This window comes from Kryptolebias marmoratus, linkage group LG11 (assembly GCF_001649575.2).
Source record: "Kryptolebias marmoratus isolate JLee-2015 linkage group LG11, ASM164957v2, whole genome shotgun sequence".
Taxonomy (NCBI): Eukaryota; Metazoa; Chordata; class Actinopteri; order Cyprinodontiformes; family Rivulidae; genus Kryptolebias; species Kryptolebias marmoratus.
In genome coordinates this window covers 16,548,133-16,573,274 of record NC_051440.1, presented here as the reverse complement: position 1 = coordinate 16,573,274, position 25,142 = coordinate 16,548,133, and the positions used below count along the sequence as shown (strand labels likewise).

Genomic DNA, 25,142 nt, shown 5'->3' with positions numbered 1-25,142 from the left:
GGGGGGGACAAAGAGTACCTGCAGTTGCGTATTTTACGCTGCACCGAGAAGTTATTTGGGTTCAGACAAACAGAGCTGAGGCATGTCCCCCGGCTTTAGGCGTCCTACAGGAAGGCAGGGGAGGGTAGTGCGTCTCTGGAAAGAGCCGTACAGGTGGATCAGCGATGTGAGAACTGTTTTATCAGCAGCATCACTCTCCGGTCAGCCTCTGAACAACCGCCCCACACCTTGCGCCAGAGGAGAGACGCATGGACCTGTGCTGTAGGTACAGCATCCAAAACCTGAGTTGTCCGAATCTGGCTTCATTAGACATGTAGACTGAACAGTTTCTACAGGAGAGATAATAAATGTTACAAGACATGAACATAGATGATCATGTAATTCCTTCACTCTTTGTCCTGTACAGTAACTAGAAACATCTCAAAACTCTCCTGCAATGTAGGTGTGCCTCTGTGAGTGGCTTCAACTTTCACAAATTTCATCGTATTTTTCTTAATTAATCTATTAAGTTACGAATAAATGTTTCATTAAAAGTATTTTCCCCCCTGTGATCCCATTTATTTATGATGTGTGGAAACCTCTGGGTGTAATTGTTTCTACTTTCTATAATCAAAGCATCAAATTAGTCTGAAATGGTTCCACATCACACACAGATTTCTGTTTTATTCAAATATATTCATAAGAAGGATGGCAAGAACAAATGGAGGGAAGTTAAACGTTATAAATTATGTTGCAGTTTTTCTTTTGTGACAATTAGATACTAGATTTAAATTTTAAACTGGCTATTTTTTGTATACTGCCTTGGAGAAGAAAAAATACATATTTGCTAAGAGGAGGGGTGGCCACCGCCTGTTCACTTGTTCTCATGAGAAACATACAATCCTTGCCATATACCATACATGGCAACAGCAGCTTTTCTTTTTTTCAGTGAGGGGGGAACATGTTTTGCTTGTTTACTTGAATAGTTACCAATAGCTTGTGTAAAAATGTAGGTTCTTTTTACAAAATAGCCTTATGGTTGTGCATTTCTGTTGCCATTTCCTGATATTAAATCATATGTTTTTATGATTTTGTATTCCTCTAACCTCATGCTTTAGGACAACATGTTTGTGTGCATGTACAAGAGTTATATATATGTTAGTTATACAAGCTCAACTGGTTGTGGAACATGTAGTAACTTGCTAAATAATGTGTTCATACATTTTTATTATGATCTTTACCAGTATCTCTATGCATATATGTTATGCATACTGGAATGTCAACTATGGTGCAGGAAAGGATGGCAAGTGTGGGTGGAAATTTAGTGGCTTTGTCCAAACTAAGACATGCGTTGCAGGAGAACATGCATCAATTTCTAAGTCAGTCCCTTCTGCTGAGAAACTCTGTTCTTGAGTTTCAACAATTTTGTGTCAGTAAATGTGTTTAGATATGCTTGTGGTTGTGTGTCCTCATGTGTGTTGGTAGAGGGGGGTATGTGGTAGCGTGTATGTTTATGTGTATGTATATATATGGGCAGAAATGGCCTTGTGGCTTTGACTCAGCCCAAAAATTCACCATTAGAGTTACCAATACTGTGAATAGAGTGTGTTGCAACAAATGCATTTATTTTTGAAGCGACTTTGTGCAACAGTGTCTTCCTGATTTTAATGGTTGATCCTTTTTCTTCCTGGACAAGTCACACTCTTTTGACTGAAAAGTTTTGGTCAATGAGACTCTGTGTTGTGTATTGTTTCCCTTGAAACATCATTTGGGGCATCTCAAAACCTATTAAGTATGTCATTTGATTATTGGTCAGTCAAGTTTAAATTTTACTGGAAAAAGTTTGTTATTGTACACATTGGCAGGAGCTTGCAGTTATATTGCTGGCTTTTTTTAATAAAATTTCTGTTGAACTCAGACAATGCTCTATGAAAGGTTTAACAGAAAATGGTATGTTTTGTTTTTAATATTAAAATACCTTCAGTACAGTAAAAGTAAAAACTTAATCCAGATTGAGTTGTGTTGTGATCAACTTTGACAAAACCTTACTTTTTTTTTTTTTTACATTTTGTAAGTTTTATAGGGAGCTTCAGAATAACAATATTATAACACTATTTTCCTTGTGTATTAAGAAGTTCTATTATTAAATGCAGCAAGTTGTGCATTTGTTTTAGTTATTTGAGAATCTACAGAAGGCAGCAGTCTGTTTTGAAAAATTTTTGATGTTTAGAAATTGTTTATTTAAATATTTTTTATATGTAAGAAGATGATTAACAACAGAAATACTGTATTTGTATGACTGGACAACTTTTCATTTGCATTTGTACAACTTGCAGGAATGCTTTCACAGAAAAATGATTGTAAATCATGTCAGGAAAACTTAAAATTTAAAAAGGTCATACAACAAAACAGAAATAATCAATTAACAGTTGAGCTTTTCCAATTTCCATTGATTGACAATCAAATATAAAACGTTTAGTAAAAATAAGAAATCCATCTAAAGATCTACAGGTGGTTTTGTCGCTGTCCGTGGTGCTGAATTGATTCATGAGCATTTCATTTGTTTGTTTTTTTTGTTGTTGTTGTTTTTATTACAAACAAAAAACAATTTAAGTTGAGGTTAAATGAAACTGTTAGTTTAGAATTGTTATGTTGATGTGATTTTTGTTTATATACTTTAAATTTCATGTTTTGTTTTTTTTTTTTTTCTCCTTCCTTTTCTATATCCACAATGAAGACAGGAATGGCAGCATGGGATCTGACCACAGAGCAGACAGAAGGCATCTAATACACTAAAAAACTGGTAGGTGTCTCAAAGTCTGTTTCCTTTTTCTTGCCAACAACAACTGGACCAAATCTAAAAGACAAATAGGTCACGAAAAAATGAAATCTGGATTGAGCTTGCATTTTCTTGCGTGGCTTTCAGGAATTCTGGTTTCCTCCAACAGACAAATGCAGCAGCTGAGCTGGTGGCTTTAGGTGTGTTTTACAGGGAATGTGAGTGTGGCTGTTTGCAGTTCTGTGGCTCTGACAAACAATTATTTGTCCTTGTTTAGAGAGACAAAAAAATCTGACAAACTTGGCTACAACTTCATCAAAAGTTTTTTTTTTCTAAAAGGCCAACATTCTCCATCTCTCAGTCATAAAAAGTTTGTTAAAATAAAATATTTCTAAATATCTGCTTTTTAGTCTTTTTTTCTGAACAGATTCAGGTTTATATGAGATTAAAGGGACTTTTTTACTTGCTGTTTCACTTCATTTTTTCAGAAATGTACAATGAACATTTTTATGATTATATAAGACTTATCCGTAGGTGTACTTTAATGGGTGCAAGACATTTAAAGAGAAATAATATGATATGACTATAATGATGACCTATAAGTTTAACAATAGGGAAAGCATTAGCTGCATAATAAAAGCAAAGTTTGTTCATCTTTTTGTTCTACTTATCTGTCTTTTTTCATTCCTAGTTGTTAGTTTGAAGGCCTCCTGAAGTTCTTGTTTTTTCAAGTTTTTCTTTGTTTTGTTTTTTTTTTTAATCCTGTTGCTGTGCTCCACATGTTTCCTCTGCTGTTCTGCTCCAGTGAGAAAACAAGAAGGTGTCTAGAAATCACTGCTGTTTCCCACAGTTTCCTTCTCATCATCTACTCACAACATACACTGAGCTGCATGCAAACCCACACGAACATTCACCAAGCCTGACACGCGCGCGCACACCAGCGCACACACACACAAAGTGTAAGCACTGCAGTTTCTGTTCACTGGCGCCCTCCTGTTCCTGACATGCACAGACACTCACACATGCGGTACACACACTCGGGGGACGAGGCAGCAAAAGGGCAGTGGGATGTACAGCTGTGATGGTGTGTCTCTACGAGATATCAGACTCTTTAATAAATGATGATCTTGAGAAGGAAAAATGTGTGTGTGTGATGGTGAGAAGGATAGTGAAAGGTGCCCGAGTGGTCATGCATTGTTTGCCATCAAATCAAAAGGAGGAGGGTAGACATTCTTCCAGTCTCACTTTTAGAATCATTAAAATGCATAATTTTTTATCGAATCTCTGCTGATTTTGTTGTTAGTTATTAATTCTTAGTGGAATGATAATAAGATCATGAACTTTTCCAGTGTTTTTTGAAATCTAAAAAGGAAAAAGCAGCTCAGATCTATATATATGTTTTCTATTCTTGATAGTGTAGCAATTTGCTGCAGCAAAGACTTAATGAGTGATTGTGTAACAAGTAAATCACAAACAGAGTGGGCGTCTCTACATCTTTATGTCAGCAATGTTATTAGTGTCTCATGTTTAATGTTTTCTCCAATAGAGTTTGAATTTTAAATGACAGCTGCGTGAATTGACTGAATTTGTTTATCTCTGTCAATGGTTTATCCCACAAGGGATTACACACAATATTACCTAAGACAAACAGAGCCTTCCTGTACTTTATGATCGCCTTTAAATTAAAAACAACTTATTGCTGCTCATCAATGTCTTGGTAATCAAAAGAGAGAAACAGCAGCTTTATACTTTAAAAAATAAAAATGCAGAAAGCCTTTTTAAGCCTAGAAACAAAGAAAAACTGAACAATAAGAGTAAAGTACTGCAGACACAAATGTAGTGTTTACTGTTCATGAGAAATTAAATTAAAGACCTAGCATTTCTTGAAGGAATATATAATGCCCATCACCTTTCATGCCAAAATTTCTAATAAACATTATTTTATTTGGAAAAATAACAGAATGTTAGCCTGTTTGGTTAAACTTTGAAAATGATGTTATTTCTGATTGCATAGAATGGAGCCCTTGGAGTATGTATTGGAAATGACTACTTCCACACCTATTTTTAGCTCAGTGTTTGTAAAATAAACTGATTTAAAGTCATTTTTGTGTTTGCTAAGGCTAATTAACTGTGGCGATCGTGAATCGAGTTGTAGCTGTACATGCAATGATTACTTTCTGAAGGATTCATTGAACTCCATCCCTTGCCTCATGGGATAACTTGCTAACGGACAGACAGGGCTGACTCACACAGTGATGCCAAAGTTTTAAAGAAAGATCTTGCTCAATCTTTTGGTTCTCAGGGTATGTGTTGGGGATGACTCTTAGCTACTACTACACATATTAGCACAGTATCTGTAAAATAGACTGAGTTATAGTTGTTTTTATTGTTCGGCCACATTGATTAGCTGTGGCGGCCATCTTGAATCAAATGGACTCCAAAAAATAATCAGTTGCAAATGAACATCCAGAGCTTCAATAAAATCCATTCATTGGTTAACAAGATTTTTGAAGGCACATGCTGTTTTACACTCTAAAAGCATGGATCCAGTTTTTTATGATTATTTCATGTCTGAAATGTGTTATGTGCTTCTTTGAGAATCACACCCTAAAAAAATCACAATTTTAAATTGTTAACATGTCCTTAAGAGGTTAGCACAAGCTAGCAGAGCATTAGAAACAAAAAAAAAGATTAAGTTTTTGTCTTGTGAAGATAGCAAATCTGGCATTTTTTGTCACACGTTGGTAATTCTGAGAGATACATCCTCAAGAAATATTTTAAACTTTAGCAGAAAAAAAAATCTGATTATTAGCAGTCTTTTCATCCGAGCAGCAGAGAGGGCTCTGTCTCCAGCATCAATTTCTCCGAGAGCTGCTTCACAGACAAAACCACAGGAACGAGCAGACACGGTGGTCAATCAGAGAGTTTGTTTTGTTGTTTTGTGTTTTCTCTTTGTCTCATCCTTGTTTGCAACTTCTGCACTCGAGCGCTGAGTCTCTCGGTACACGAAGCTGCAGCAGCCCACTTGTTTGTGCCGCCACCGAGCCGTCCAACCTGCTGGCACCTGCTGCCTGCATCTCACTGAAAATCAAATAAGGACAAGCAGCCGCTTCTCATGTGAAAGCCCCCCAAGTGTCAGTATGCAGGAGTTAGCAGCCCTCATTTGCTATTTACAGTATGAGCTATTTAATGTCTCGGAGCTTACAAAAGGGGTTAAATAACAGCAGCATCACATATCCATATGATAACAAGATGATAATATCCATCTATGTTACATAGGAAGCCAGTTTGTTGCCATTCTGATACTTTCACTTTCATGCAACCTTGAACGATTAACTCCTCCTCTTCTTGAGAATTGCTCTGTGATTTAAACATGCAGCTGACTTAACCCGCAGTCAGTGAGCCGCTTCAGGAGGACAGAGGGGACAGGGCAGACCAGTGTCTTCTGCAGGCAGCCGGGATGTGGGCGGCACAAGATTAGCATAATAATAGAGCCCAAGTACAGTCATACCTAAGCATTTATCAGACGACGACTTATTTTTTTCTCTCCTGACCAATATGTTTTAATTTTTTAGATTATTTATGCTCTTTCTACACACTGGTTGGCGACACAGCACCATCTACCACTTCTGTCAATAAAGCAACTCTCAAGTATGAGAATTAGATGGATTTAAATTTCCATTTGAACTTGCCAAATTTCTAAAAATTGTTTAAACTTCATAGTACATTTGGACTGAAACCTGCTTTCCTCAGCTAAAGCAATAAAAGCCCGGAAGAGCACCTCTGTCAGCAGAATAAAATATTCCCATTTTCTGTTTCCAGAAACCAGTAATAATATGAACAATTCTCAGCTTCAGGATCCCACTCTGACACCTTTAGAAAATTATGCTCCATGAGGTCTTTGCTGGGTTCTGACTGGCTGCACTTTACACCGAATTATGCTCCTTTACAAAACTTTAGTTAAAACGTCTTGATGCCCTGAGCGAAGCCAGGACTCGTGACTTAAACATAACCAAAATATAAGTAATGTTCAGGACTACTGTAGGAAGATACAAGAACTGTAGTGTTCAAACCAAACTAAAGTACAAAAGATTTAAATTTAATGCAATTTCATCCAGCATACTACAAAATAAAGACTTGTTTTCTGTTTTGTTTGGATTTTTGTTACGCTCTCAAAATCCCTCATCCATCCCACTTTGCTGCAGCAGAGGATTTCAGCTGGAGGTTGACCTGTCTATAAAGAGCCACTATGATGCTGTTTGGGCCTCTTGTTGCCTCCTGGACAGATTTCCTGCTTTGAGCTTAATTTTTCACTGAGTATTATCTCACCACCTCATCTTTTTGATCGTAAATTAACTGTAGAAGAAAAGTTGCTAACCCAATTTTCCTATATTTGTACCTGGCTTATGTAATGTGAAACACAATAACCATGATTAGTATTTTTTGCATAATCAAGCTGCACCACTTTCTGCTGTCAAAAGTAAATCAAAGGCTCAAGTGTCTGTTTCCTGATTTATGTCTTGGGATCGAGCAAAGTGAATTAATTTCCCCATAATAAATGTAAATTGTTAAAAAAAAAATAACTAAAAGCACGGGAAAGTGCAGTGCAAGAATACTAGTTTAAAGGACAATTATCATGTTCATGAACAATAGTTGCCTAAAATTATGATCTTTGTTTATTTAGGCATATTAAAATAAATATTTATTACCTGACACAGACAGCATTTAATTTTAGTGAATAATAAAATAAACAAAAATCTTACAGATATTTATTTCCAACTCCTTTACACCCTCCACAGTCCTCCACCACTGTTTAAGCAATTTATAATGAAATATATAGATACAGCACATACATACATATATATAATGTTTGCTAAAACTAACAAGACTGTTTTAATGTTGTATGTTTGTTTTAGTTGTTTTTTTCCCTGTAAACACAATGAACTTAATAACTTAGTTACAAATAGAATATAAAGTGTTGTATGAAAGAAGGGAGAATGGACATTTTACCTTTATTAAGGCCAAATAACTTGCTTTTTACTTAAGCTTGAAATAGGTTGTATTTATTGTGCTGCAGTAAGAATAATAACCTATTTGTGTAGTAGTTTTCAAACACAATTGAACCTAAAGTACACAAAATTTGACATGACAATGAAAATAAAATAAAACACCTAAAAACAAAAAAATAAAACATAACTGACAATGAAGATAAAATACAATAAAATCAGAATAAAAATTAAAATCCAAACAAATCATAAGAGTACAAGATAAAATCATCAAATTAAATAAAACCCAGGCTAATCAGAGAAACACTGGCAGTTCATCCACTGTATCTATTAAGAGCTAACTGAGATAAGCTCTTTCAAATAAATATGTATTCAAATAATAAGTCTTATAATTAAAGAAAAATGTGGATAAGTGGAATTCAGGTGTGAGATGTAGAGTAAACCAGAATTAGAACATCACTTAAATTCGAATAATTACTGAGGAACGACAGTAGTAATTGCTTTTTACACATCACCAACATAAATGAACCAAAACCAAGTATTATTTTCTTTTTAATATATTCAGTCAAAAGGGGTTTAATGTCCATTTGAGCTAATAATATGTATTTCTCTAACAGCTGTAGATGGACAGTGATCAGCATTCTTTAAACGCCTTACTTTTTATCAATGCTCAGAACATTTCATTTATCAGCCTCAGAGATGACGGACCAGCAGGTGTGTGAACATGAATTAAACAGGATGCAGTGAGACCTGTGCTTTATAGCAAGGTTGACTGATGTGCCATGATAACTCCCAGGGTCATTACATGACAGTTAAGTTGATAGATTTGATCCACAGATGGGTAATTCTCCATCTGACAGCTTCACTCCCTTTCACAATGATGGAATGCGAATCTGATAAATGCTTTCCCACATTTCCCAGCTGAGGTCTGTTTTTAGGCTGAGCAGCGATTTTTAATCATGTCGTGTCAAATGAGTTGTGGCTCATAAAAACTTAGGGAATACACAGTGTGGACAAAATGAAGACAGAAGCCCCGCGTTCACAGATAATGTCTTTTAATGTCATCTAAAAACTATTCCTCATTGTACCACAATGAGGAATAGCTCGACTGGACTCATTCATACTAAAGCAAAAGTGGGGTCACAGATTACAGGCTGATGTGGGTCTGAATTTACATCCATTTTGCATGAAGTAACATCCATGGTTGTGGTCTTACATTGAGAAGAAATAAACTTTTTGTCAAACTACAAGTATTTACAACATTATAGTTATTTTTGTTGATTATGATAGCCTTCTTGAGGTCAGTTGTAGATGTACCTCCAATGACTTCCTAAAAGTTTTATTGAAATCCATCCAGTGGTTTATGAGATGTTTTGCTAACAGACAGACAGTTTTCTCCTAAAACTTTAAAGGCAAAAATTAAACAAAGATCTTGCATATTCTGTTATTGTTCAGAGTATGCATTGTTCTAGCCATTTTTTTTTTTAAGGTCAGTTCGTTGTGGCAGCCAAAATAAATCAGGCTAACAGAGAGTTAATTACTTTGAGATGTTCATGCAAAGATTACTTTTTGTAAGTTTCATTAAAATCGGTCAAGAGGTTCACAATATATTTTGGTAACAGACAGGGACACACACAAACACGGGCAAAAACATTATTGTCCACCTTCGCCTTTCAGCTGCGGTCAGTAATTATTTCACACATTGATTACAACAAATTTGCTCACGCTTTTATAAAATACAAGAAAAAGAATTTTCCTCTTAGATGATGGAGTTTGCAAGTAAAGATGAGCTGCCTTTTTAAATTTTCAATAAAAAAAGCACCTTTGTGAAAAGAAGTTAAAGATGTGGAGGCCACATCACAAAGTAGAACAAAAACCATAAATTTATCTCTGAGCTCCTCTTCTGTTATTCCACACCCTGTCTTTGAAGTTGTTTGCTGCTTTCTTTGTGATGCATTGAGTTATAAATTTATGAAAGAGTGACTCTGCTTTGTACGTAGCTGTGGGATCATTCAGGAGTCTACAGCATGCCCTGATTGGTTGAGTACATTCTTCTTTGAGGCTATTGATAGAAAAATAAACCCTGTGGCAAAAAAATATGTAAAACTTACATTTGATGTTAGCGTGTCCCTTTACCAGTTTGAAAAATAAATTGTTCAAAATAAAGGAGAACTAAGAAACTGCCCAGTATGTGCAAAAACCCTCAGTATATAATTTACTTCAGGGTTAAATCTTCTAGTACCTACTTTTGGCTTCAGTCACAAAAACTCATGTTCTGGTCATTCTGGGCTTTGAATTTAATCCTTTTTAGCTTGTCACTGTCTGGTCTTTTCACTTTAAAGTTTTTCTAAAGACTTCTTATTTCGAGCTTTAAATTTCAAGAGAAATAAATAATAAAAACAGCATTTTTTTATTTTTTTTTAGTGAACTGGAAACCAGCACAGGCCTTGTCCTGAGTTAGCGGTGTAAAGTCTGGCAGCTGAGTTTTAACTTTCAGTGAATCAATATATTTGTAGCATAGACATGTTTGAATAGCAGAAATCACAAGTCGCTGTTGGATTGCTTTCATTGCCTGCTGCCAGTCGTGAAAGGGTAATAATGCTTTTGCTTGCGAATGTGTTTGTTGTCTGTCGCGTTGACAAGATTTTTATGTACCACTGGATAAATTTTAATGAAACTTTCAGAAAGTAATCAATGGGTGTACCTCTACGACTGATTAATTTTTAGAGTCAACCAAATTCAAGATGGCCATCGCAACCAACTGATCATTGGGAACACAAAAAAGACCATTAGTCAGCTGATTTCACAGGTGCTGAACTAAAACTCGGTGTTGTAGTAGCTGAGAGTCATTCCCAACACATAGTCCAAGTACTACATCTTTACTTCAAACTATATCTTTACTGTTACAGTCAACACCTTCTGTCTGTTAGCAGAATAATTTATGAACCACTGGGCAGATTTAAATGAAGCTCTCAGGTTGTAGTCACTGGGTGTACATCTACAACTAAGTAACTAACTCAAATTCACAGATATTGAGTTGGTGTGGTAGTAGCTGAGAGTCATCTTCAACACATACTCTCAGAATTAAACCATCTTGTGAGATCTCACCTGAGATCGCACACAATGTCTTTTCTTTGGTTTGACCAAAACAGCTATAACACCTTCATTTCACATCCCAAGATGATCTTAGTTTTAAACTCTGCCAGGAAAGCTGGTGGGTGATAGGCATTCCTTCAAGGAATGATGGACTTTATATTTCAAATATTTTCACGCATCATACTTGATTATGAAATCTTGTCACTCTGAGTGATGGTTAATGATGACCAAAGCTGCAAAAGTATCATTTGGCTGAGGTACAAATTGAACTGGAAACTGAAGTTGTGGCTGGCTGATAAAAAAAAATAAAAGAAGAAGAAGAAGAAAAAAACTCACAAGCCAGTCAGTCAACAATCATAACTGGAAACATTTCTTAAGATCAGATTTGGACATCCGTAATAAAACATGTGAATAACTTTGAACAAGGTCATGTGTTGGAGTTAGAACCTAACTTCACCTAACCAAAAATCTGCACAACACAGACTTTTAGGAGAAGCATAACATGTGTCCTCTCTGTCTGTTGTGGCACTTACTTTCATGCTTTTTCCTTCAACAGGTGCAACTTTATGACAACCTCTTAAATTAGGCAAAGGCTCAACTCCTTTATTTGATTTGTGTATCATTTCCTTGGAGGGGTGCAATAAAAGTACAACAGTGCTGCCATGAACAGTGAGTGTGAAAGTGGCTCCAGCAGCTGATTGACAGTCAGTGAGAAAGTAACACATCCATTCCCCAAAAAAAAAAAAATGTTTTTAGGATTTTATACCATATTTGTTGTTAAATAATTGTTCTTTTTCAAACCATTTTAGAGGTGTTATTGTGGTCAAATGTGCTGTCCAAAAAAAGCTGACAATGCTGAGACTTTTTGTGGCACTCAAATCTGTTTTAGTGCCAAGTTGTTTCTTCGAGTACAAACACAGTGGGTGCCCAGTTTAGGCATCGTGACCTAGAAGCAGATTACTTCTTAAGTTAATTAGAATTTTATCATAAAGCTCTAACAACGTGGACTTTGCACTTTCCTGTGTGCATGCCTATGCAAAGGGAAAAAAATTAATGTAGTTTGATCTTTTCAGTGTCTTCTGTCTGTGAGAATCAATTTCATTGTTTCTAACATGACCCAGTTTTTAACCTTTAGACTTTATGCTGGTCACAGAACAGACTGATTAATCAATACGAGAAAGGCTGAGCTCGGAGTATCTTATTATTGATTATAACTGGTAAATGAAAACTCAAGTATGCCAAGTGCTAACGCATCCTACAAACACAAAATTAAACAACATCATCTTAGAATCCCATTAATTTTGCATCATGATTTGTTTTTCATGGTCATCAGCGAATGAATGGGCAGAGCGGGCTGTTCTTTTTGGTTGTTAACCACATCAAAAGAGGGGATGAATGTGCATCGTGTCTTGCTGGCTGTTTAGTTGTTGGATTTTGCAAGATCCCTCTGTCCTATTTATGGATCATCAGTCTTTCCTGCCTAAAATGTACCTTGTAAATAATTAATGGTCACAGCCCATTGCATCCGTTAAACTGTCAGAAGTCTGGGACACCACGTCTGCACACAAACACTGCACAAACACATGTGTAATTGTTTTGTGAGGGTTGAGTATTTACACTCAAGCTAGTGAGTAACACTTTCTTTATTTGGCTAATATACCTGTAATTATTGGTTCAGCATTGCTTGAAAGAATGCATATCACCCACTGCCTTTCATGCCAGACTTGTATACTAAAATAATCTTGTGCTGAAAAGGAACACAGTTATAGACATTTTGATCAAAACTTATAAAGGATGTTATGCACAATCTCCTGAGATATTGTGAGATCTTGCAACGTGGGACAGAGCTCAGAGAATGTGTTCTCAGCTACTACCACACCAAATCTTTGCTCAATATCTGTGAAATTGGCTGAAATATAGCCTTTTATGTGTCAGCTTCTGTTGCTTATTTGTAGATGTTCTTTTAATAATTACTTTCTGAGAGTTTCATTCAAATCTGCTCACTGGTTTATGAGATACTTTTGCTAAATATACAGACAAACAAACACACCCAGACACAGACGCAGACATTATCACCTTCAGCTGCGGGTGGTAAAAATGGGCAGTTTAATGTCAGTTCACATTGGTGTGTAAAAACAGAGCTTCCAGTACTCCACCCTATGGTTTCTCTTTCTTTTAAACACACATTTTCACATACTGTATCTTTCCTACTGTCAGATTCACGTCATTGTAGCAGCTGTGAGCTCTGTGAGGTTCACAGCAAACAAACAAGCCCATGCGCACACAGAGAAGACAAAACGCACACCGAACAAACACACATGAGTTGCGGGGATATCTCGCTCCTCTTCCTGCATGCCGCGGTCCATCGACCCTGCTTGGCTGCTCTCAGCTGGATACGTGTCATCCACAGCAGCCGTGCCTGTTAGTGGTGGGGGGGAGGGCTGTGGAGGGTGTAAAGGAGGTGGAAATAAATATGTGTAAAACCAGTAAAAAAAAAAAATAAAGGGGGACGGGGGGGAGGGGAGGAAGAAGGGATGCGAGGATGGGGCCTTGGAGGAAACAAATGTGAGAGGCAAGAGATGAGTGCAGCGAGCTGGAAGTGGCCTACTGGCTGGTTTAGGCAGGGTCAGGAGGAAAATGGGCTTTTCTGTCAGATGTTGCTCCGTATTATAACTTCCAGGGAGGAGGGTCAGTGGTTAATATCCTGTACTGTTTCATTTACAGTCAGTCTCCTCTCAAACTGTTGCTTACGCACCTCATGTGTGTCCCCAAGGTGTCCATGGTGATGTGATGTTCCGGCTGCCATCTTCTCTTACTCTTCCTAAATCAGGTAAGACACTTCATTACTGAAGCTGTACACGGCTCTGTACACATTAAATGTAAATGATTATGCATTGCAGAACTCACAGAGAATGTGTAAAGACCACACTGAAGTTTAGGCACAAAACCTCAGAAAGTTGGAATGCTGTGTCAAAGGCACAACAATTGTATTGCAAGATTTTGCCATGAGTTTAAGTCAGATATTAAATTTAAATATCGCCAAACAACAAAATAGAATTGTTGAACTTGTTAAAAGTGCTCATAAAACAATATAAAACTGATTTGTCATTGAGTGAAATAGTAAAAATTTTGTTGGTTTATCATCTACAGTTCATAATGTCTTTAAAAAGTCAATAAAATTTGAAGAAAAGCAGGAGACGAACCAACAAATGGGCTCTCAGGTGGCATTTTTCTTACTTAATTCAGTTCTTTATTGCAACCACAACAAATATCTACAATATACACAAAAAAAAGTTCAATAATAAAAAACAAAGTATCTAAATTACATCACTTTTTTTGGCCATAGGGTATTTAAGGTTGGACTAGACCAAAGTGGAAAAAGTGCGATCTGATCAATTCCATTTGAGTTTTTTGACCACTAAAGATGCTGCGTCCTGTGAGTTGAAGATGAGAGGGACCGGTTCTGCTATCGATCCATCCAGACAACCGACAAGCCGGTAGCAGTAATTATACGGGTGTTCGATAGTGCCCATGGCATCTGTAATGTGCAGACTGGTGAACAAAACAGACTTTTAAGCTGAATAAAATGCTGCCATCCGAACATCTTATTTTGAGAAAGTCTTGCAGATCTATAAGACTCAGTGTTAAACTCCATTCTATGGGTAACACTGATGAAGTCATAGCAAAAAGAGTCAGCAATATTCAAAAACATACTCACCATATCAACACATTGACATGTAGTGTGTTTAAAACATACAAATGTTGGCACCGCCCCAGCTATTTAACCTGAACCAAACACAAAAATGGTTATAACTCTATAATTTGGTGTACATTTGGTGTCTTCTTTTCCAAGTCCTACGTTTCAAATGTACCTGCTTCTCTTCTTGCACATATTTTTGGTAACTAAAGACACAAATTAATAGATTTTTTTCTGTTTCATACTGTGTGCTTTGCTTGCACAGTTCCACTTGAGAGGCAAAGCTGGAACTGGTCACTTTCAAACAAATTATAATGAAGCAAATGTCTTGGGAGTAGTGTATAAATACTGAAATAAATACTGAAATATTTTAAGAACATTAACTTCAAGGGCTACCAGTCACAAGAAAACATGCTGTCAGTGTCTCTGAATGTAACATTTTATTACAAATTTAGTTTTATACAAATACAATATTCAGCAACATACACATCTATAGTCAAGTATTTTACACAAATAGATACAGTTTATCCAAACCAAATGCACAGAGTTACACTTCTATCCTATGTTGTCCGCAATGAGCTCCTTAAAGTTCCTTTTGTTTCTGTCTCAACACGAGCCTCTAATAAAGAGGGTTGTTTAAAGTGTTAAGCAATTTTTTTATGAACTCGTGTAAAAGTTTTATTCAAGTTTGTTTCCTTTCAATCAAAGAAATAATCATATCTAGAATCTGTCAAAGCTTGAAAATGCTTTTTTTTTAAATTAACATCTATGTCACCACTAAAAATAAAAACTGCAACAAGGTAATTTAAAAATCCATGCCAGCTGATCCATATTTGACTTGGACAGGAAAAAGCATCTCTAAATTAGTTTAAATTAGTCAAATGTCTTTTTAAATAAATCACTTCATATACTGTATATGTTTTGTTTTGGGCTCAAACATACCACTCTTTTCAGACCTTTTTTTTTTGCTAACCTTTTGTTTATCACAACTCCGTGCACCATCATTACATTTCCTGAACACACTCAGAATTCTGTTGGTTGACAGAAAATGAAGCCAAATCACGGAAAGAGTCTGCTTTAAGGTTATCCCTTCCGGAGAAGCAGAGGTTGTGTGAATGTACATGTGTGTTTGTGTGTATTGAGTGGATGTTTGTCTGGGTGTGTTTATCTGTGTGTCATATTACAGAGCAGAGTGGTAAAAGTGTGGGCTGCCGCCTGCAGAAAACTCCGAGCTGTGTGTATCTAAGAGAAGCTTTCATCCTTCTACCTGCCCACCAGATGTCAGAGACTTATTTTGCTGGATCTCAGTGGTTTCCAAACTTTTCAGCTTCCGACCCACAAATTAACAGTGGCAGCGATTTGTGATGCTGGCAACTTTTGGCTGGCAAATATTGCTGCCAATTAACCACAGCCATAATAACAACAATTACTGGACTTTTTAATCATTTATAACATCATTTTACCTCTCCTGTAACAATTGTGGCCAAATAAATATGTTGGAAATCATCTCTGAACTTGATGTTTCATGACCCCCAACTTTGAGAACCATTGGTTTAACGCACACAAACAGAAGCCAGCAATGAACAGGTGTTTCACTTTGAGCTTGCTTCATGGTCCAGATAAGGTCCTTTTCTACACTATTTAGATTATTTTGATCGTGTAATTTGATTTTTTTTCCCCAAAAAGAACAGAGAACTTTCAAAAATTGCTACTTAACATTTATAAACATCTAAAAAAAATGTGTATTTCTCCTCCCTTGTAAAGAACCACAATTCTTCCCCTCACTTTGTAAAGCAGGAGTCTTGCTAAATTCTGCAAAACTTCCCCCTGAGCCATGAAATTGTGTACCATCCTGACTTCTACTGTCCATGACAAGTAACTGTGAAATGCACCATTAGAATGCATCTTTAAATTTACCTCCTATTATAGTATATTTTAGCCTTTCCCATCCAAAAGTGAAAATAGAGAGTGCTTAAGGGGGAAAAAACTGCCATAACACCTTTTTAATTGAGTCATAAGTCATAATCAGTAGCATCATCTTTTCTCGGCCTCGTTGTTGTCAGATAACGTCTTTCATGGTAAAAATCCATTCAATCCTCACACTAATTATGCAGGGAAGAGGGGGAGCAATAAATACGATAACACAGAGGCATGGACACATGAACGTAGGGGTATAAAGTCATGGACAAGAGGGGAAACGTTGGGAGTGAGATCAGATTAGAGAGGCTCCTCTGATCTGTGGCGAGAGAAGGCTGGGCTCGTGTATCAGACAGCCATCTAAGCTGCTTATCCTGATACAACCAGGGCTCACACACACACACACACACACACAATAAAAAAGTTTACTGAGTGATGTGGGTAGAAGGAAGAATTGTGGAGTACAATCTCAAACAATTCTATATCCCTTGTAGTCTTGTCTGGGCTTTTTCTGTGAAGCAGAAACGACTTTGAGCCCTTGTTAACAGCGTCCCCAAACCCCACCAAGGGTTGAGACCAAACAAGAAAAATTTCATAGTGCAACCCCTAAAAGTTTTGTAATTTGTCCAATAACATGCACTATAGAAAAAGTTTATATCTTTTCTCCCTGTCCTGTCTTTGACCTTCAAGGAGAACCGATGCCCAGATGGTTTGCCCCTCCATGTGTGCTCCAGCTCAGCACTACCTGACTGTTTCATGGGCCACAGACAGACCCAAACACCCGCTCCTGCTGCTTGACTCAACCCTACCTTTATCCAAACACCTCACTCTTCACCCCTCACCCCTAACATCCGCCCTTGGCCCCTCACTCTCCGTCAGATCTCCTCTCACATTCTGACCATCCTACCTGAGCCCAACATGGTATCCCCTCTCCCCTCATTAGTCTTGGTCATGATGTGTCAGGGCGCCTTGCTCACGGACCCCCCTCCGTCACGCCGCGAGATTCGCATCGAAGGCGACCTGGTGCTCGGCGGCCTCTTCCCGGTGCACGAAAAAGGGAGCGGGATGGAGGAGTGCGGCCGTGTGAATGAGGACAGGGGGATCCAGAGGCTGGAGGCCATGCTGTTTGCCATAGACAGGATCAACATGGACAACGCGTTACTGCCAGGCGTCTCTCTTGGAGTCCACATCCTCGACACCTGCTCCAGAGACACGTACGCACTGGAGCAGGTGGGTGAGCATCATCATTGCTCATAAACTCAACATATTTGGAGTTTTCAAAAATGTCTTTTATCTGATCTTTTTTCCATAAGCTAATTACTCTGAACAAATAATAGTTGTGTGATAGTTTTCCTGTTTTCAGTTTTTCCATAAGTTTTTTTTTTTTTGCAATCTAGCCATTTCTGTCTAGTTCGGACAATTTTAGTCATGTATAAAAACATTCAGCTCATTCAGAAGAGGGGTGCTATGACTTTGGGGTTTGCAACTTCTATATTTTTAAAAATATTTCACTTTGTTTATATCAATGTACCTCAACTTTAGCTAATCAAAATGGGCAAAGGAACTTGGGTCTAATGACAAAGGGAAATGTTTTTATAACATAAAAAGAGGTCAAAAATATTTTTGACAAGGAAAATAAGAACAATGAAAGCTCGATTCTTTACCACTACGGATTGCTGGGTTTTAAAAAAAATGTATCTTTTTAACAAACTATTCAGAGATTGTGGTTTTACACAACTGGATTTTTAAACAGCTGTCAGAACCCTAAACTCTTGACATGTGGTTTCTCTGAAAGGATTGCCAACTCCTGACTTGTTTGCCAGCATGAAGAAATACGTTGCCTTGGTCTCAGGGGACTTAATTTGCTATTTGAACTTTCATTTAAACCTTGTAGCTTTCAACTGTACACTGAGGAATGTTAATGTCCTTTTCAAATGGGTAGAATTTGCACGAAGAAGAAAATGTTTGCTTTTATTTATGTTGCATATTTCTCATAAAAACACAACTTTAACGTTAACAAAAAAAAAAGATTGGACAGTATAGGCCATATGGTATCCAGTACGATGCACTGCTATGATTTAAAATATCTATGTGGCTCTCAGGCTCTGGAGTTTGTAAGAGCCTCCCTCACCAAGGTGGACGACACTGAGTTCATCTGTCCAGATGGATCCTACGCCTTGCAGGATGACAGCCCACTCGCCATCGCAGGAGTCATTGGAGGGTCCTTCAGCAGTGTCTCTATACAGGTAAAAATAGTATCTTGGCACAGAACTATTAAAAAAACTGAAATATAAACTTTTCTTGTCCAGCCTTGTACATGAGCACAAGTTCTATGACCAAGTGTGCAAATATATTGACGTGTTTCCCGTCCCATGTTTCCACATTTATGTGACTGCATATTAATGTGTGTTCATATTTCTTTGAATTACCTTCAGTCATTGTGTTCATCTGTGTTTTCCCAGCTCTTGTTGCTTCTTGTCACAGAGCCGGTTATTTGCATAGTTTAGCATAAAACCCTTTTTTTTCCCCCTTACTCCTCTGTGATTGCACAAAAGCCTCCTCCTATCAGTTCTTAAATCCCTAATCTCTGCAACTGTCTCTCTGTCATCTCAGCCGTTCTTTATGTCTCTCACTCCTGTTTTATGTATTGCTCTTTTTCTGTACTTTAAATCTCTGCTTTGCTCCTTCTCATCACTCCCCCCCTTCTCATTTTTGCTTATCTTTATAAGCATCCAGAGGCATCCCCTCTGGCTATTTGAGGAGAGCTCAGTGTATGCTGACCTCAGCCCCATTTTTTCCTTCTTGTCCTCTTCCTCCTCCTCCCTGGGGGCACCCATTGTCAACATATCTGCTGTGCCTCTTGTCCTTCATCGCACATGATTATCTTTTGTTTTCTCGCAGCTCATTCTTGTTGCCCTTTGTTGCTTTCGCGGTTTGTTTAACCTGTATTTTCTGATGTCAGTGCTGTTTACGAGCCCTCAGACTGTTCTGCTTTCTGATCTCCTGCCAGTGATGCTAATCTAGCCGTGCCTCGCTACTTGGCCAGTCTGTCTGTTGCTTATGAAGTAGTAGGGAATTATTTTATGTTTAGCCATGGACTTCAATGCCTCGAAGGCATTTACTTAGCAGGCAGTGCTCTTCCCTTCCATTCATTTGCGCGTATGTATCCTAATTTGTGTGTTTGTGTGTGAATTTGAGCCTGGGCCCAGTATTACTCATGTTTGTAAGTCTCTAAATCTGTTTACACCAAGTCACTTCATGGGGATGGTCTCCATAAACTAAAACGTTCCATTTTTAGGATGAGGACAAGTTTATGTTGACGTCTGGTGTTGTGTTTAGATTTGGTTCTGAGTGAGACAAGTACCAGTTCATGCGATGTCTTCTGAAGACATCCAGGGTTCTGTGTTTATGTTCGAATATGTGACTTGAATTCAAAGCAGATAAAACAGCAACCCACCACCCTGTTATTGTCGTTGAAGGCAAAGGTGAACCAATAATGTTTTTGTCCATGTCTGCATATGTGTTAATTTGTCTGTCTGTTAGCAAAATATCTAACAAACCACTGAACATATATTAATTTCATATATTTCTGAAAGTAATCAATGAATGGACATCTACAGCTGATCAACTTTTGGACAACCCAATTCAAGATGTCAACCTAATGTCAGGATCTGGGTTTTTGAATTATGTTTTGTCTTCATGTTTCAGTTCGAGTTTATTGTTTGTGTTATTTAGTTGTCTCTTCCCTGTGCCTCAGCCACCATTCACTTCTCCTCAGTCACTCTCTCTCTCTCTTCCCTTTTCTCACCCATCTACACCTGCCTCTAGCTCCATAATCATCTCACCTGTGCCCACTTCCACTAATCACCCTCTGCTTTTAATACCCGGTCACATTCTCTACCTCTCTGCTGGTTCATTGTCAAACGTTGCCTCCCTGATGTGTTGTCCTTCTGTTTGCTCGTGCCTTCCCAGTGGTTCGTCTTTTGTCTCAGGTCTGTTCAGGTTTTGTTTAGTTTAATGTTTTGTATTTAGTTTAGGTTTTGCTGCCACGTCAGCCTTTGTTTTGGGTTTGCCTTTTGTTTCTAAATAAATTAGTTTTTTTTTCAACATGAGTCTGTGCTCAGGGTTCGCCCCCTTTACCCCAGTTCATGACGCCTACACAAGATAGCATATGTTAGATATCTCCAGATATTGAGCTAAATTTTGTCATGGCACTAGCTGTCAGTCATTCACAGAACATATTCCAAACATTAACAGATCATGCAAGATCACGCAATATTGCATGAGATTGTCCGCAATGTTATTTCCAAGGTTAAAACTCAATAGGTGGTGGGCGATGTGCATTCTTTTAAGGAATCCTAGGCCTTTTTTTTCCTTCATTCCTTTTCAGTTTCTTTATATTCAACCACATTTCTAGACCAATTTCTACACCACATCTCTTCTCCGTCCTCCCTGAGTAACAGAGTCAACTCTGTCTTTACAAATGAGCCTCTTAGGTAGCTGAGCTCATTGTTCGGTGGCAGGTCATTGAATGATGCGGTTACATTTTGCAGTGTGACAGTCCATGACAAATAGGTCAACCTCTGTCCTAAAACCATTAGAAATCCCAGAACTAGAAACAGACTTCATTGCAGTTGTGTGTGTGTGTGTGTGTGTGTGTGTGTGTGTGTGTGTACAGCAGTGCAAATGTTTATGAATGTGTCAACCTGTGTGTTTTCTGCTTGTCTATGTTATTAGTCTAATAAGATTCTGACACGTTGTCAAAACAGCTCATCAAGCGAACTATGAATGAAATATAGAAACACCCAGAGTGGTGCGCTTTGGGGGGGGATTAGCTGAAGCACGAACAGAATGTCTGTGTATTTTTGTGTTTATTTGTGACTGTGTGTGTGAATCTTTGTGAGCGTGAGTGTGTCTGGCATCTTTTCTTTGTTTTGTGTGACATTTGGAGACCAACAAAAAAAAAAAAAATTACTAACACAGTATTTTGAAAAGATGAATTTATACAGACATCAAAAAACCTGAGATTATACCCATTAATATTATATCAGTAACAGTAATATTATACTAGTAATGATAATATGTCAACAGGACCAATTAATTTAAATTAATTATCAAATTTGGTACAGTTAATATAAGTTTTTAAAACACTAATTCACAATAAAAATAATTTTGGATCACTATACAGAAAAAACATACAGGTCCAATTCAAATTGAGTTGGATGTGATCCAGTTTAATTGAATTCAATATGATTACAACTCAATACTTGTGTCCAGTACGAATCAATTATAATCCAATCTTATTTCAGGTCCAATTATTCTAAAATGACAGAAAAAAGTCACCTAACTCAAGAAAAAACAAATCACAAGGAGCTCGAGAAGCATTAACACAGGACTTTCATAAAAAATTTAAAAAACGGATAAAATGGGTCTGGAATGAAATGGGGCTGGGGCTGATGAGGAAGTTGGAAACAGGTGACTGATTACAAACCAGGAACAGGTGTAGATGGGTGTGGCAGGCTGACATGGAAAAATACTGACTGAAGGAGAAGGTGGCTGATGGCAAAGGGAGAAACACAGGGAAGCATCGGGAGAGAGGAAGTAAACTAATCACAAGGAAGCCAAAACAACAACAAAAAAAACAGAAAAAAAACTCAACAACACAAAAACTGTCACAATAAAAACAACCAAAAACACAGATTGTGACACCTTATGTCCCTTTGTTGTGGGTAAAAAATGCAGTAGAAGGACATAAAGGGAAAAAAAGCATAATGTTACTGACTGAAAGTATAGGAACTCCAGAGCAACAGAAGGTAGCTCATGCTCTTATTTGACGTGCGCCCCCATAAAAAATCTTTTGAAGGGCTGGAAAGTCTTATTCCTTCGCCCTCCCCGTACATCACAAAATTAACTGCCCAGCATATCACCCGCTGCCTTTTATGCCAGAGTTTTAGACTAAGATCTTCTTATGTTGAGAAATGACGGCGTTAGAACTATTTTGAAAATGTTGTTATGTGATATCTCTGTGATACTTGGAGTACATGTTGTGAATGAGGCTCAGCTACTACCACACCAGGTTTTAGCTCAGTGTCTGTAAAATTCAATTTGGTGTAGCCATTTTTGTGTAGGCTAATGTTGATTAGTTGTGGCAAAGTATCTTCCCTTTTCCCATCTCTGTGTATAATTCAAGTGCTTAAATGAATGAACCGAACTGAAACTGGCTCAGTTGTTTCCACCTGACTAAACAGCTGTGGTGTAAATAATACTGCGAAAACTCCTTGACTGCAGTAAGCCTTAAATTTTATGTGGTTTTGCACTGCAGGGCTCAGCGATGGGTTTTTAAACTGTCTAAATCACAGTTGTAGTAAAGCACTTTTATATTTCTTTACATAAATTAATAGAGGAAAGAAACACAGTACACAATAAGAAAACAGACACATTAAATTAGATCCTAACTCAATCTAATTGCAGTGTTCTAAGAAGTAACAACAAAAAGTGTCATCAAAATAAGTCACTTCAAATTACATTCAGGGTTTAGCAAAGTAAATATTTACCTAAGGCAAAAGGTGAGCATGTTTTTGCTCGTGTCTGTGTGTGTTTCTCTGTCTGTTAGCGAAATATTTCGTGAACCAGTTGAGGGATTTTAATGAAACTCTCAGAAACTAATTACTGAATGAATATCCACAGCTGATTAACTTTTAGAGTCAATCCCATTCAAGATGGCCGACATCGCTAAGCAAACTTGCCAAACACAAAAAAGTCATTGACTCAGCCAGTTTTGCAGATACTGAGTTAAAATTTGGAGTGATTGTCGCTGAGAGTCATGCCCAGCACAGACTCCAAGCGTTAACTGATTGCACAAGATCTCTTTTTAAACTTTGACATTTACTGTTGGAGTGAACTGTGTCTGTCTGTTAGCAAAATATCTCATGAACTAAAGGGTAGATTTTAATGAAACTCTCAAAAGGTAATAATTGGATGTGCATCTATAACTGATTAAATTTTGGGGTCAACCCAATTCAATATGGCCACCACAGCTAATTAACATTAGCCAACACAAAAGTGTCTATAAATCTGTTAGTTTTATAGATGTTGAGCTCCAAATTTTGTGTGGTGGCAGCTGAAAGTCAATCAGAACACATACTCTTAATTCTTTTATTACTTCTTTTTTTAATAACCGTTGTTCTGTGTAATACAGTCTAAAATAATGTCAAGATTCTTTTTAAAATATGTTGGTTATATCTGAAATAATTTCACCTGAATCGTTCCTCCTTTTACTATCTCTCTCGCTCTCTTCTCCTCAGGTTGCCAATCTTCTCAGACTCTTTCAGATCCCCCAGATAAGCTATGCTTCAACAAGTGCCAAGCTTAGCGACAAAACCCGCTATGATTACTTCGCCCGCACCGTCCCTCCTGACTTCTACCAGGCCAAAGCCATGGCCGAGATCCTCCGCTTCTTCAACTGGACATATGTGTCCACCGTGGCATCAGAAGGGGACTACGGTGAAACTGGCATCGAGGCTTTTGAACAAGAGGCACGCATGAGGAACATCTGCATTGCCACTTCAGAGAAGGTATCAAATGAAACTGAATCATAAGAAACATGCCTTCTTTTTCAGTTATACAACATCAAACTTTTAATCTCAAGTGTGGAAGCAATAATCAACAAGACTCTAAGTTTGTGAGCTTTTACAAGTTTTCCTTTATGGCTTATCACATGTTAATCTGAAATAGGATTTAATATTAGTGCAGCGTTATCAGCTGTGAGGCAGAAAATTCAAGCTTATCTCGTTCTGGGTGCTTTCACAGTTATATTTTTTATCTCATTTCCTACAGAGGTGCAAGTTGGTGTGAGACTGTAAAACAGCCCTTTTTATGATTATTAAAGGATGATTGTGAATTTCAAATGTGAAAAAAGCATTTGTATTATGTCCTTATTTTTGTCCAGGTGGGGCGTTCAAATGCTAAGAAGTCCTACGAGGCTGTGATCCGTCAGCTCCTTCAGAAGCCAAATGCCCATGTGGCCGTTCTTTTCCTGCGCAGCGATGATGCCAGAGAGCTCCTCGCAGCCGCCGCCAGGCTGAACACCTCCTTCATATGGGTGGCAAGCGATGGCTGGGGGGCGCAGGAGAGCATCGTCAAGGGAAATGAGGTCACCGCTGAAGGAGCCATCACACTTGAACTGGCAGCCAACCCTATACAAGACTTCAACCGCTACTTTCTCGGTCTGAACCCAGTCAGAAACCATCGGAACCCCTGGTTCAGGGAATTCTGGGAGCAGCGCTTCCAGTGCTCTTTGGGAGCAGGAGGTCTGGGACCGGGAGAGACCCCCCTCTCGCCCTGTGACAAGGACTTGTCAATGGACAAAGGTCACTTTGAACCAGAGTCCAAGATCATGTTTGTGGTGAATGCGGTGTACGCCATGGCCCATGCCCTCCACAATATGCAGCGGAGCCTGTGCTTCAACACCACCAAGCTGTGTGACAGCATGAAGGCCCTGGATGGGCGCCGACTCTACAGGGATTACATTCTTAATGTCAGCTTCGCAGGTAAGAGAGCTCGAGCATGCTGAAGAGAGTGCAGAGTCCTAGATAAGGTGCTGAAAGTGGAAGGAGAGCAAAAAAAAAGGAAATGTTGGAGAGGGGGTATACAAGATAAGAAGAAATGG

General features: G+C 38.0%; 1 protein-coding gene across 1 annotated transcript in view; it reads left to right on the top strand.

Annotated features, from left to right (window-relative positions):
- grm3 (glutamate receptor, metabotropic 3) overlaps window positions 1-25,142 on the top strand; it is a 41,659-nt gene that overhangs the window by 1,030 nt on the left and 15,487 nt on the right. The window contains exons 2-7 of the mRNA XM_017405925.3: window positions 2,717-2,782; window positions 13,634-13,690; window positions 17,165-17,704; window positions 18,577-18,720; window positions 23,779-24,048; window positions 24,423-25,023. Of these exons, the coding sequence (XP_017261414.1) occupies window positions 17,393-17,704; window positions 18,577-18,720; window positions 23,779-24,048; window positions 24,423-25,023 (1,327 nt within the window). The 5' untranslated portion in view covers window positions 2,717-2,782; window positions 13,634-13,690; window positions 17,165-17,392. The remainder of the gene's footprint in view (window positions 1-2,716; window positions 2,783-13,633; window positions 13,691-17,164; window positions 17,705-18,576; window positions 18,721-23,778; window positions 24,049-24,422; window positions 25,024-25,142) is intronic.